The sequence below is a fragment of the Engraulis encrasicolus genome, chromosome 21 (genome assembly GCF_034702125.1).
Source record: "Engraulis encrasicolus isolate BLACKSEA-1 chromosome 21, IST_EnEncr_1.0, whole genome shotgun sequence".
NCBI classification, from domain to species: Eukaryota; Metazoa; Chordata; class Actinopteri; order Clupeiformes; family Engraulidae; genus Engraulis; species Engraulis encrasicolus.
In genome coordinates, this window is record NC_085877.1 from 14,656,706 (window position 1) to 14,669,205 (window position 12,500).

Sequence of the window (12,500 nt, forward strand, 5' to 3'; positions counted from 1 at the left end):
GTACACAAACTCTCTCTCTCTCTCTCTCTCTCTCTCTCTCTCTCTCTCTCTCTCTCTCTCTCTCTCTCTCTCTCTCTCTCTCTCTCTCTCTCTCTCTCTCTCTCTCTCTCTCTCCCCTCACTCCATACCTTCACAGTACAGCCAGGGTCTCCTCCACTGCGTCCCACGGTCAGCTTGAGGGATCCGCAGTTCTCGAAGCACTGGTACTGGGAAGGCTGGAAGGTGAGGCGCGTGGTGAAAGGGTCCTCCTCCGGCTCCACAGGCTCATTGCTGCTCACCACCTACAATGTATTCATAATAAAGAAATGTTAAACATAATTATTAATAATAATTCATTTTATTATACATTAGACTTTGAGTTTGATCATTTTCATTCAGGAATCCCCTTGCACAGAGGCACAGAGGAAATAGCTTTGTCATTATGTTTTTGAGGGAGATATGCAGTCAAAAGATGACTATCTTAATTAGAGGTCATTCAGATTATTTCTTTTTTTTAATGAAAATAATATACTCTTTTGCATATGTAAAAATTAATTCAACAAACAGGTTGGTATTAATGCTGTAGGGGATTGTCTAAGTTGTTGTTTATAATACAGCAATGAGAAATCTGTTTTAGTGACGGCAGTGTCTATGGTGACGATCAAAACACAAGACGCAAAAGTGCCGTCTCATCTTTCGCCGCTTACGCGAGGGCGATTTTATCGAAAATGTAATTCGCGTACACGGCAATCACAACAAGTGTTAGTCTACGTCACCTTGCGGGCCTGGTCGGCAGCGTGTTTCTTAAGGATGTTGCCGGCCCCGATCATCATGCGCGTGGCCTGGATGCGGTAGAAGGCTCGGCTCTTCTGCTGCTGGACCAGCACCTGGTAGGATGGAAGATCACAGGAAGGAAGAACATGCAGAGCTGGATTAGCGCACAGGCTAGATATGGCTGTAGCCTAAGGGCACCCGCCTGCCAGAGGGCCATCGATTGGCCAAAAAACTAAAATTGAAAAAAAAAATATTTTGTGTCGAGTACAGTTTTAACACCTTTAGTCCTCTCTGCAGTTGGCAACCATGTTATGCTTAATTCCTAGCTTGTAATTACGATATGACACTGTCTATGTAAATTTGTCGCGTTATTTGCCTTCTAAGGTGTCCTACTGCAACCTGTAGCCTAGGGGCTATAGGTCATCTTAATCCATCCCTGAGAACATGGCAGAGGGTCAGGAACAAGGATATAAACAAGAGCAATCAGAGATGCCAACCTGGCTCCCCTGCCAAAAGATGCACACAATGTTGTGTGCTGGCATCACCCACAGGAGACCCAAAACTGTGGGCGGACACGCTCACAGACAGATCGACAGACAGACAAAAAGACACATATGGTGGGGCTAATGACAGATTGACAACCCAAACATCATGTGACATCATGCATTACAACTTAGGAAAATAAGGGCGGATCTAACCAACAGATATACAGTACGCATTTTACTGTATTTATATGGCCAGTACCAGAGGGGATGCAACGCTCTTTTCAATGTGTCTTGAGTAACTTTGGGCAGACATAGAACAGCAGACCATGTCTGATTGACGGCGCCTTCCATTAGAAAACTGCACAAAACATATAGGCTTAGACAGACTTAGATAAAGTAGATAAGTCTGTCCGAGGCTTACAATAAATTGAAGGACCTGGGAGTCAGGACACAGGTCGTGGCAAATGTCTGACAGACAGGTCCATAGACTGTAGTGTAGATAATGGTTTGTTCACACCACACTTTAAAATATTGCAGCCAGTTAAATGTAAAAAAGTAAGCTGCCCTGCTGCCTTAAAGTTTAGCAGGGCAACTTACTTTTTTACTTTTAGCTGGTTTGCAATGTTTTAAATTGTATCATGTGTGAAAATGTATGTCTGTTTAAATATGCATTTAAATATGCATGATGTGTGTCTCTTTGATAACCTGATTGGACATTATATGACATTATATACATAATATATATATTTAGTCATGATATGATTGACAATGCCATAGATATAAAAGAATGGCACACATGTATGGATGCATGGCAGATTGATGGCATCCTCCATAAGCAAACTGCATAAATGCATAGCATAAGCTTAGCTAGACGTAAAAACATCTATACTGTTTGAGGCTTAAATTGAAGGACCTGAGGATCAGGATACAAGCTGTGGGAAATGTCTGATTGACAGGTCCATACTGTACTATACTGTATAGGAGGCTGTTTATACATACTGTGTCTTGGCCCTTAGGTAAACTGAGCGGGCACAGGAAGTAAGACGTGTCTGAATGCCGGATCCACTTACAGTAGTAGACTGCATATGAGAGACACAGCATGCAAGGAAGCCGACAGGGGGCAAAGGGGGGTCAGTTGTCCCGGGCCCAGGTAGAGAGGGGACCAGAACTGGGTCCCCATTACATTGTAAGTATGTATTGGGAGGGGGTGCCATTTGATATTTGTCCAGGGCCCCGTCAAAGCTGTCAGCAGCACTGACAGCATGGACAAACCAACTGTGACACAACGCATATTTTCTTGATTACTATTACAGACCGGATGACACTTAATTTGAAAGATACGAGGGGACACCGGAACTCGCTTGAGTGACAGCACCATAGACTGTATATGAGAGCAATTAGAGGACAATCACTGACGTTGTGCATAACAAATTTACCGCACAGGCTTACATTGGAAGGCTTACATCGGAAGACTTAAGGGGACAGGACACAGACATGGCTGATTGGCAACGCTGAGGCTGTAGACTGTACGTAAAAGAACTGCACAAATGTAGAGTGCCATTCATAGAGTAAGATCAACCTAGAAGATAGATCTCACAGACCAACTTAGACTTAAATTGAAGGTCCCGAGGGCCAGTGGAAGAAAGACCATATCTGATTGATCTCATACATATCCCCAGGATATAGGAAATACCCAGTAAAATTGGCCATAGTGCCATTACGTTACTAAATGCAGGTAAACATAATAACCTTGAAAGCATCATGTTACTGTAATTAATACCTGGTAAATAGAGCTCAAAGAAAGCATTACCAGTAGAAATAGCCTAAGGCCGCTGATATTGCAATGCTACACTGCATTTCATGCACAAATCAGTCTGTCCGACCATTTCTATTCTTAGTTCTTAGTTCTTTCAGGCCTGGATTGCTACAACAGAATCAAAGGCACAGGACCATGAACTGTACATACGAGCGCTACACTACATTACATTACATTACATTACATTACACTTAGCTGATGACTTCATCCAAAGCGACTTAGTTATTTAGGTACAGGGTATTGGCTATAGTCCCTGGAGCAGTTAGGTGCCTTGCTCAAGGGCATCTCAGCCATGGAGTGGGATAGGGAGTGGAAGAGCGGGATTCGAACCTACAACCCTCTGATCTGAATCCCATCGCTTTTACCACTAAGCCACAGCTGCCCCGGTATACTGGACACCATCCTCTGTGGTATGCAAATTCAACAAACTCATAGTCATCACGCACCCGAAAACTACGTATACCGAATCATACAACAAAAAAAAATTCGGAACCTGACTGTACACGTGTTTATTTCTGCTATTGAATTGGACTGTAAAACATGTGGGAGTCTATGGGGAGTTGCTGGCTTGTGCAGCAAGCCCCCGATGGACGAAAAAGGTTTTGCAACCGTAGAACCTTTCATTTTCCGCTTCATTGTCCAGCCTGGAACACAGCCGCCTGGGCAAGAAGCAGACATGTCCAATTGATACATTATCCTCAGCAAAAGATAAATGGAAAGTGATTTTGCAAAATGCTGGAACAAGCCACCGATTTATTTATAGCTACAGCAGTTGTGTCCCTCTCTGGGTATTCTCTCTCTCTCTTTCTCTCTCTCTCTCTCTCTCTCTCTCTCTCTCTCTCTCTCTCTCTCTCTCTCCCTCTCTGTCTCTCCCAATTTTTTTTCAAACATTTCCGCTTCCATCTACTTTTGATGCTCTTTCCTGTATTGCCATACAACCCAAATCTGTACATTACGTACGCTCCCTTAACTAAATTAATTTTAGCAAGCACTGACCTGAACTGTCCTGTGAACATAAAGACCATGCCAGCATTAAACCTAGCCAAGTTACAGGAGGCATCTCTCTACATGTGGTATTATAGCACAACGGCATTGCACTAAATGGCATGTGGCCAACCTTTGCCCATAGGTAAGCTGAGGCGCTTGGCATGAAAGTGATTATGTAGCGAAAATCTCTGTCTAGATTAGTGGTCTTATTCATTTATCTTTGTTAAGAAACACACAATGTGCTGTTGCATGTGATGTAGCCACTGGTATTGCAGTACAGTTCACTGTTACAGTGTAGGAGCCACTTACTTTTGCCCATTCCCTGCATATACCATCAAAGGTGTCAAAAGTCACAGCAATTTTTTTTTAAAGTAACACCTGTGTTTCCTTCCAACACAGTAACCAGTAGAACTGCGTACTTGTCTTACAGTCAGCTGACTCTGCACTGGTTGGATCAAGTTTGCGGTGGGTCTTTGTTAGGTTTTTAGGTTTTTTTCTCAGTAACAACACTATCTATCTCATAGGTACAATGGAGTAAATGGTGTAACAGCTATGTAATATTATGTGCTAGTGTTGTGCTAACACCATGAAGTTACTTTTACTTTTGACTCCTCTGCGTGCCGTGCCACTTCCAAGAGACTCTCTGCAAGGAGCGATCATGGTGCAGTCAAGAAGACGTAATAGAGAATCAGTGGCGCCAACTGAGCATTGAATTCTCTGATACCCCACAGAGTATCCAAAGGGTAACTGAACAGCGGCCACTGTATAGCGAAGTGAATGGTGACAGTGGGTCATCTTGAATTGATAGGCTTCTCCACATACTCTTTGATTCGTCTCTGTTCGCTTAATACTTCTTATTAATAATGCTTTTATATCACATTATCTATAAGTTGCCAAGGTCAATTAGTGCAGGTAGGTCTATACAGTATTTGTGTGCATACACATGTGTGTGCATACACATGTGTGTGTGTGTGTGTGTGTGTGTGTGCGTGCGTGCGTGCGTGCGTGAGATTGAGTATGCATGCATGTGTGCGTATGTGCATGCATACACATTCATTTCAATACGTTAAGAGGAAGGGAGACCCAGCATCTACTTTACATTACATCACATTACATTACATTAGACTTAGCAGATGCTTTTATCCAAAGTGACTTATAAAACACCATCATGCAGCACCTAACACACTGACTGTAAAACCTAATAATACCAAACGCCTCAGCGTCAAGCCACCCTGTGAGTGCGCTGCGGTGGTAAAAGGCCATCTCAATCATTCAACTGATCGTCTTATTCATATGACTGCATATCTAAGTGGGCATAAAAAGCACTTGCTTCAAATGGCCATCTCAGAAATGCACGTACAGCAAAATCAGAGCAGGCCAAGCAAAGCAAATACCTGCTGCGAAAGGCAGTGCAGACACCTGGTCGAGGGCCATCTTTCTTTTTTCGGGGCGCCTGTGTCTTATATAAGCACTATATAATGGAGATTCCGAATAAGCAATCACCTGCCATTATCGTCAGCACATTAACTGCCGTTTTCCTTTAAATGCCGTAATAGCCTTTTGAATGCACCCCTGTTGAGAAAATACTTGGATAATGCACCTTGATAAACGCCTGCCTGACTTAAAAGCTAGGACTCTTCATTTTCTGTGTGTGTGTGTGTGTGTGTGTGCGCGCGCATGCACGCACGCGTGTGTGTGTGTGTGTGTGTGTGTTTGTGCGTGTGCGCACACTTGTGCATGTGTACAGTACCTGCATGCATGTGTGCAGTCATGTATTTGTGTGTGTCTGTGCATGTGCATGTGCGCGTATGTGCATGTGTGTGTGGGCGTGTGCATCGCCAGTGAGAGCAAATGCCGCTGCACCTCTTTAAACTTCTGCCGTAAATGCCATGACAATTGAAACTATAAGATTTGGAGGTACTTATGCAGCTAGGGCAGATTTGTATGAAGTAGTAGAAGAAGTACAAATGTAATTACAATACTAGTAGTATGACATTACATAGTTTAATCCATGTAATATCATACCAGTAGTGTCTACTACTATCTACTTTTGGCCTGTCATGGGTGTCAGACTTGTATCCCAAAGGTTGCCAGTTTGACTGCCGAACCACCAGGTTGGTCGGGGGAGTAATTTACCAGTACTCTAACCCCATCCTCCTCCATGACTGAGGTACCGTGAGCATGGTACCGTCCCACCACACTCCTTCCCTGGGGCACCATTGGGGGCTGCCCCCTTGCATGGGGGAGGCATAAATGCAATTTCACTGTGTGCAGTGAGCACTGTGAGCTGTGGAGTGCTGTGTCACAAAGACAATGGGAGGTGGAGTTTCCCAGTTGGCTTTCACTTTTACTTCACTTTATGCAACTGAGAAAGCAGACATACCTGGTAGTTGGGGACATACAAGGGGACGTACCTGGTAGTTGGGGACATACAGTGCAAGGGGACGTACCTGGTAGTTGGGGACATACAGTGCAAGGGGACGTACCTGGTAGTTGGGGACATACAGTGCAAAGGGACGTACCTGGTAGTTGGGGACATACAAGGGGACGTACCTGGTAGTTGGGGACATACAGTGCAAAGGGACGTACCTGGTAGTTGGGGACATACAAGGGGACGTACCTGGTAGTTGGCCATCTCGATGAGCTGCTCCATGTCCTTGTCCGGGTGCCGCTGCTTCAGCTCCTTGAGGGTGCGCGCCATGTCGCGGCGCGCCTCGTCCTCCTGGTCCCTTCCCATCATGCCGTCCTCTCCGCCGCCGCCGCCGCCCGCCAGCATGCCGTCCAGGTGCGAGTTCATGCCGTCCAGCTCCAGCATGTCCATCTTGGTGAAGCCCGCCTCCTTCATCATCATGTCGTCGCCGCCCTCCGACTCCACCACGATGCCGTGGGCCTTGTCGGCGCGGTAACGCTTGCGCACGTACTTGTAGATGAGCAGGCGCCGGTCGGCAATCCAGGCCTGTTGTAGGTGACCAAGATGTTATACGGAATTACGGACGCTTTGTTATGTGGGAATAAGGCGGGTGAGAGATACATAAATTTTGTTATGTGGGAAATGTTTTTGAAGAGGACCCCTCCCCCTCCCAACACACACACACGCGCACACGCGCACACACACACACACACACACACACACACACACACACACACACACACACACACACACACACACACACACACACACACACACACACACACACACACACACACACACACACACACAAACACCAGGGGTTTTTATGGAGGTGCAGGTAGTAGGATGAATACTTGCCTAAGGATGAAGCATTACATTTGGAGAGAGAGTGCACAGTATCTTCCAGCTTTGAATAAAGACTAATCTGTCTGTCTGAATGTCAGTCTGTCTAGTTTTAAAAGATAAAGCTGAAAATAAAAATAATAAAAAAGGTTGGACTGAGGAAAAAATGCTTAATACCATATGGAGCAATAGAAGTTTTTTTTAAATATGGGTATTGGACATTTAGCAGTTTTAATGGAAGTGTGCGACTGCTTGATTAAGAACGTCTTGACAAATGTGTCTTCAGAATGAAAATAGTTTCTTATTTAAGGTCATTAAAGGCCTATTAAAGGTTATGTTGAGTAAAATTATTCTGAAAATGTTCCACAGTGTTTAAACATGTAACCCTCAAACATTGATTTCCGAAACAGCAAAAATGTTAAAATCTCCACCCAACAAGTTTCAAAAATATCAACACACAAAACGTTAAATATGTAACCTTCACATACTGATTTCCCTGACAGCATAAAAGTTTGAATATTTTAAAATAGAATGGCAAAAAATATCTTAGAAATGATGTTTTATTTTTGTGCTTTGTGGTCCTTCAATAGCTGTACCAGTTGTATCCACAATCCGACATTTGGCATTTTTCATTCTTTAAGTATAAGATACTGTTTCTGTTTGGGCTTCTTCTTGTTGACGTCTATTGTTCTGTCTTGTTATTTGTCAAGGCAGGATTTTATTCCAAGTTTTAAGAGAAACTTAACATCCCTTGCCTGACACAGGTGACAGCTTACAGCTTACGGCCACCACGGCTGTTGTGGCGAGGCTGGGGATTAGGCAGGTGTAAAACTACAAATCCGCACCCTCGAGGATTAGTATCAAACTTAATGAAAACACAGACACGCATACGTAGAGCCATAGCAGAGAGAGAGGGCGACAGAGAGAAAGAGAGAGAGAGAGAGAGAGAGAGAGAGAGAGAGAGAGAGAGAGAGAGAGAGAGAGAGACCGGAGGAATGAAGAAGATTCGGAAAGGAGTATTGTTTTGTAAAAGGGGATATTTGGGTAGTGGGGGAATGCTTGGAATGGGTGATATTTGGAAATGTGAAAAATTCTGATAAAGGGAATACTTGGAAAAGGGTGACATTTGGGAAAAGTAAATACTTGTAAAGGGGTAGTATTTTTGAAGGACAGATATTTGGAAACAGGGACTATTTGGAAAGGAGGTAGTATTTGGAAGGGAGGACATTTAGATGTGTGGTGTTTGGCTAGGAGACTCAGCACTGGCACTGGCAATTGTGGTGAGAGGGGTTCAGCCAGCTTTGAAAGACTTTTTATTGGGTGTGATTATATTTAATCCTACCCCCAGTGATTACTTCTCGCCCCCTTCAAACCACATTTCAGAGCCCCTGTGTGAGTACTATTGGCTTTTGTTCTGTTGTATTGTGTTTACAGTATGTACGTGAATGCGAAAATGAGATGGTTCATCTCAACGACTGTCCTACAATTTATGTAGTGTATTTGTGTTGAATGAATTGGCAGATGAGTAGGCACACCTGAACGGCACAGACCTCCGCCTCACCGGGCAAGAGGACAAGAGGATGTGTGTGTGTGTGTGTGTGTGTGTGTGTGTGTGTGTGTGTGTGTATGCGTCTATGTGCGTATGCTCGCGCATGCTTGTGTGTGATAAACACTGAATGAGCTTCCCAGACATCCACCTCACCGGGCGAGAAGACATGTCTGCATGTTGTGTGTGTGTGTGTGTGTGTGTGTGTGTGTGTGTGTGTGTGTGTGTGTGTGTGTGTGTGTGTGTGTGTGTGTACGTGTGTACGTGTGTACGTGTGTAAGTGTGTGTGCGTGAGTTCATGTGCGTGCATGCGATAAACACTGAATGAGCTGACGACCCACCTGAACGACACAGAGCGGGAAAAAGAGGAACGTCAGCACGGCTTCCCAGACATCCACCTCGCCGGGCGAGAAGACGCAGAGGATCAGGTAGAGCCAGATGTAGGCGAAGATGCTCCAGGCCGCCGTCACGAAGAACACCCGCAGGTGCTTGACCTTGCGCACCTCGCCGTCGGGCACCACGTACACGCACAGGCCGATGATGACAAACATGTTGAAGGCCGCGCTGCCCACGATGGTGGAGGGACCCAGCGCCCCCGACTGGAAACCGTGGCCGCACACCTGGATGACAGAGAGAAGAAGACAGGATATCAGTAGCAAGGAAGAGAGGGAGGAGAGAGAAAGAGAGAGGGACAGGGAGGGGAAGAGAGGGAGAGAGGGGGGTAGGGAGAGAGGGTGGTAGAGAGAGGGGGGTATAGAGAGAGGGAGACAGAAAGAGAGAGTGGTAGAGAGAGAGAGGGGAGGGAGACAGAGAGGGACAGCCAAAGACAGAGAGAGATAGAAATAAAGCACGGGAAGATATTAGACCAATTCAAAATTCTCATTTTTTCTGATTTCACTACTATAGGTATGTGTTTCAGTAACATGAGCAGTCCCTCCAGATGTTAAAGAAACATATTGCCATTTAGAGCATGTATTTGTAGGAATGGAGAAACAGTCAAAATAACAGAAATGATGCAATGTTTTCAGACCTCAAAAATGTGATAAAAAAACAAGATGCTACTTGTGTAAAAACAACATATTGCTAATGCTTTAACTTAGGAAGAGTGTAAGCCGTGGCCGCCCACCTCAATGACGGAGAGCAGGATCTCGGGCGCCGAGGAGCCCAGCGCCATCAGGGTGAGGTTGGAGACGGTCTCGTTCCAGATGCGCACCGTAGCCGTGGTGGTCTCGCCGTTGGAACGCTTGATGGTGATCTCTTTCTCCTGTTATAGGGGAAGTAGTGGTGTAATGGTTAGGGAGTTGGACAGCAAATCACAGGGTTGCATGTTCAATCCCCCACCTTTACCAATCCCTTCCTTCCTCCATGGCTGAAGTGCCCCTGAGCGAGGCACCTAACCCCACAATGCTCCAGGGACTGTAACCAATACCCTGTATCTGAATAACTTTAAGTTGCTTTGGATAAAAGCGTCAGCTAAGTGTAATGTAGCAACAGCAGAACACTTGCTAGTGATAGGCCTTTCATGTTGGCCCTTTCTGTTAGCATTGGCAGCATTTTTTACAAAAAAGCTCAAAATTAGCTAACTTTGGAATGTCACCGTCTTTCCCAGAATGGCTCCTCACCATACACATTTCATGGCGTGACCATTTGATGGTCAAATTTTCACTTTATTCCGCACCATCCCTTTAACATATGCTGTTCCACCAGTGAAATGCTGTAATATACTACAACTTGGTCATTGCCATTCTGGTAACAGCTCATTTAAAACACAGGCCGTGTCTTACTGGGTTAAAATATAATTTGTAATATTGTTACCAATATTCAGTTTCCCTCACCTGCGAGGTGATGACCTCAATGGAAGACATGAAGCGGTCGGCGATGATGGACATGCCCAGGAACATGTATACCAGAGCCACAAAGTAGACGATGGCGCGCGCCACCTTGTCACCCACCGAGGGGTTCTGGGGGTTCCACACGGGCAGGACGACGCCAGCCTCGCACGTCACCTCGTTGTCACAGCTGCCATTGGACTTGTGGGTGTTGTTGGGCACCGACACGGACGGGGACGCGTGGCAGGGAAGGAGGGACGAGGAGGAGAGGAGCAGGAAGAGGGAGAGGAGGAGGAGGGAGAGGAAAGAGGAGGAGGAGGAGGAAGAGGAGGAGGATGAAGGGTGGCGGAGATGGAGGGAGGGGAGGAGGTGTGAGAATGGCATGGCTTGCCTAGGGGAGGTTTCTCTCACTCTCTTGATATGTCAGTCAGAACACCTCAAAAGGGCACCTGAGAGAGACAGAGAGAGAGAGAGAGAGAGAGAGAAAAGAGAGAGAGAGAGAGAAAGAGAAGAGAGAGAGAGCGAGAGAGAGCGAGAGAGAGAGAGAAGAGAGAGAGAGAGAACAATGGTCAGACATTCGTGTCGCCCTGAAAACTGTCAATTGGTTGTATTGTAGAAATAAATAGTCAGACAGGATGATGGAGGTTAAAAACAAGCTCCCAGTCCCACTGACAAAAAATGGAAGTGATGAAGAAATTAAGATAAAATAGAGAGTCCTCCAACATGTCTCATAACCCAGAGGGAAAAGATAATGTGACAAAAAGGGTGAGAGGAGAGAGTGAGGTGAGAAGAGAAGGGTCAAAAACAGAGAGAGACATGTGTATGGGAGTGAGCAAGGGAGGGATGGAGAGAGATAGGCCTATATACACTGTATGGTAGATTTAATTACTGTAGGGTGTATAGAACCAAGAGGGAGTGTTCATTATGATGTGTGCTTTAGAAATGCATTTAGCTTATTTGCTGCGCAAATAAATCTCTTTCCATTAAAGTTGAATTAAATTGAAATTGAGAGAGTCGGAAAGTCAGAGAGAGAGAGAGAGGGGGGGGGGGGACTGAGAGTCTTTCCCCATGCATGGAGAAGCTAATTTGAGCGGGTGAGCTGTGAGCTCAGTGGTGCTACAGTAGCAGTATGGCTGGTATGCTGTAGACATCCAGTCAAATTAGTTCTGACTTCCTCGGCTGATGATCTTGTGGCTGTCTTTTCAACTTCGCCTCCCTCCCGCCCCCCTGCCCCCTCCCCACCTCCTCTCACTTTCTTTCCCTCTCTCTTTCTCTGCATCTATCTATCAACTGTATCTCTCTGGTTCAATCTCTGCATTCAATCTCTTACCTCTTTCTTTCTCTCCATTTTGGTGGACCCTGGCACATGCACCTGCCAACCAGCAAAATGCTGGTAAATTTGGTTGCGGCTAGTCACAATTTCAGTCTCCCTAGCCACTTTGACAGGTAACTTGTTCTTTGATGGGAGAAATCACAATAGTTGCATCAATTGTTTGTGATAAGAATATTCTAAAAAAATAACAAAAAAATTGACAACACAACTCTAACAGACAGGCACTAAACGACTAGTGACTCAGTAGAACCACTATCCACAGTGGCCGGTGAGTAAAAAAAGTGAACTCTTCTTCTCTTTGTTTTCTGTATTTGCTGTGTCACTCCTCCTCCCTCTCTTTCTCACTCTCGCTCTCTTGTTCTCTCTCTCTCTCCTTTTTCTCTCCCATGTGCTCTCTCTATCATGAGACCTGTCGGTGCCCTGAGCCATCCATCATGCCAGCATCTACCTGTCACCCTGCTGTCATACACATCTCCGCGACCCCTTCATCTCTGCGCA

The 12,500-nt window shown here is 45.4% G+C and overlaps 1 protein-coding gene across 1 annotated transcript in view; it reads right to left on the reverse strand.

Annotated features, from left to right (window-relative positions):
- The window catches only part of slc8a4b (solute carrier family 8 member 4b), a 177,686-nt gene that overhangs the window by 84,705 nt on the left and 80,481 nt on the right, over nucleotides 1-12,500 (reverse strand). The window contains exons 3-8 of the mRNA XM_063186250.1: nucleotides 10,676-11,118; nucleotides 9,967-10,104; nucleotides 9,182-9,460; nucleotides 6,662-6,997; nucleotides 756-866; nucleotides 129-281 (exon numbers count right to left, since the gene is read on the reverse strand). Of these exons, the coding sequence (XP_063042320.1) occupies nucleotides 129-281; nucleotides 756-866; nucleotides 6,662-6,997; nucleotides 9,182-9,460; nucleotides 9,967-10,104; nucleotides 10,676-11,053 (1,395 nt within the window). The 5' untranslated portion in view covers nucleotides 11,054-11,118. The remainder of the gene's footprint in view (nucleotides 1-128; nucleotides 282-755; nucleotides 867-6,661; nucleotides 6,998-9,181; nucleotides 9,461-9,966; nucleotides 10,105-10,675; nucleotides 11,119-12,500) is intronic.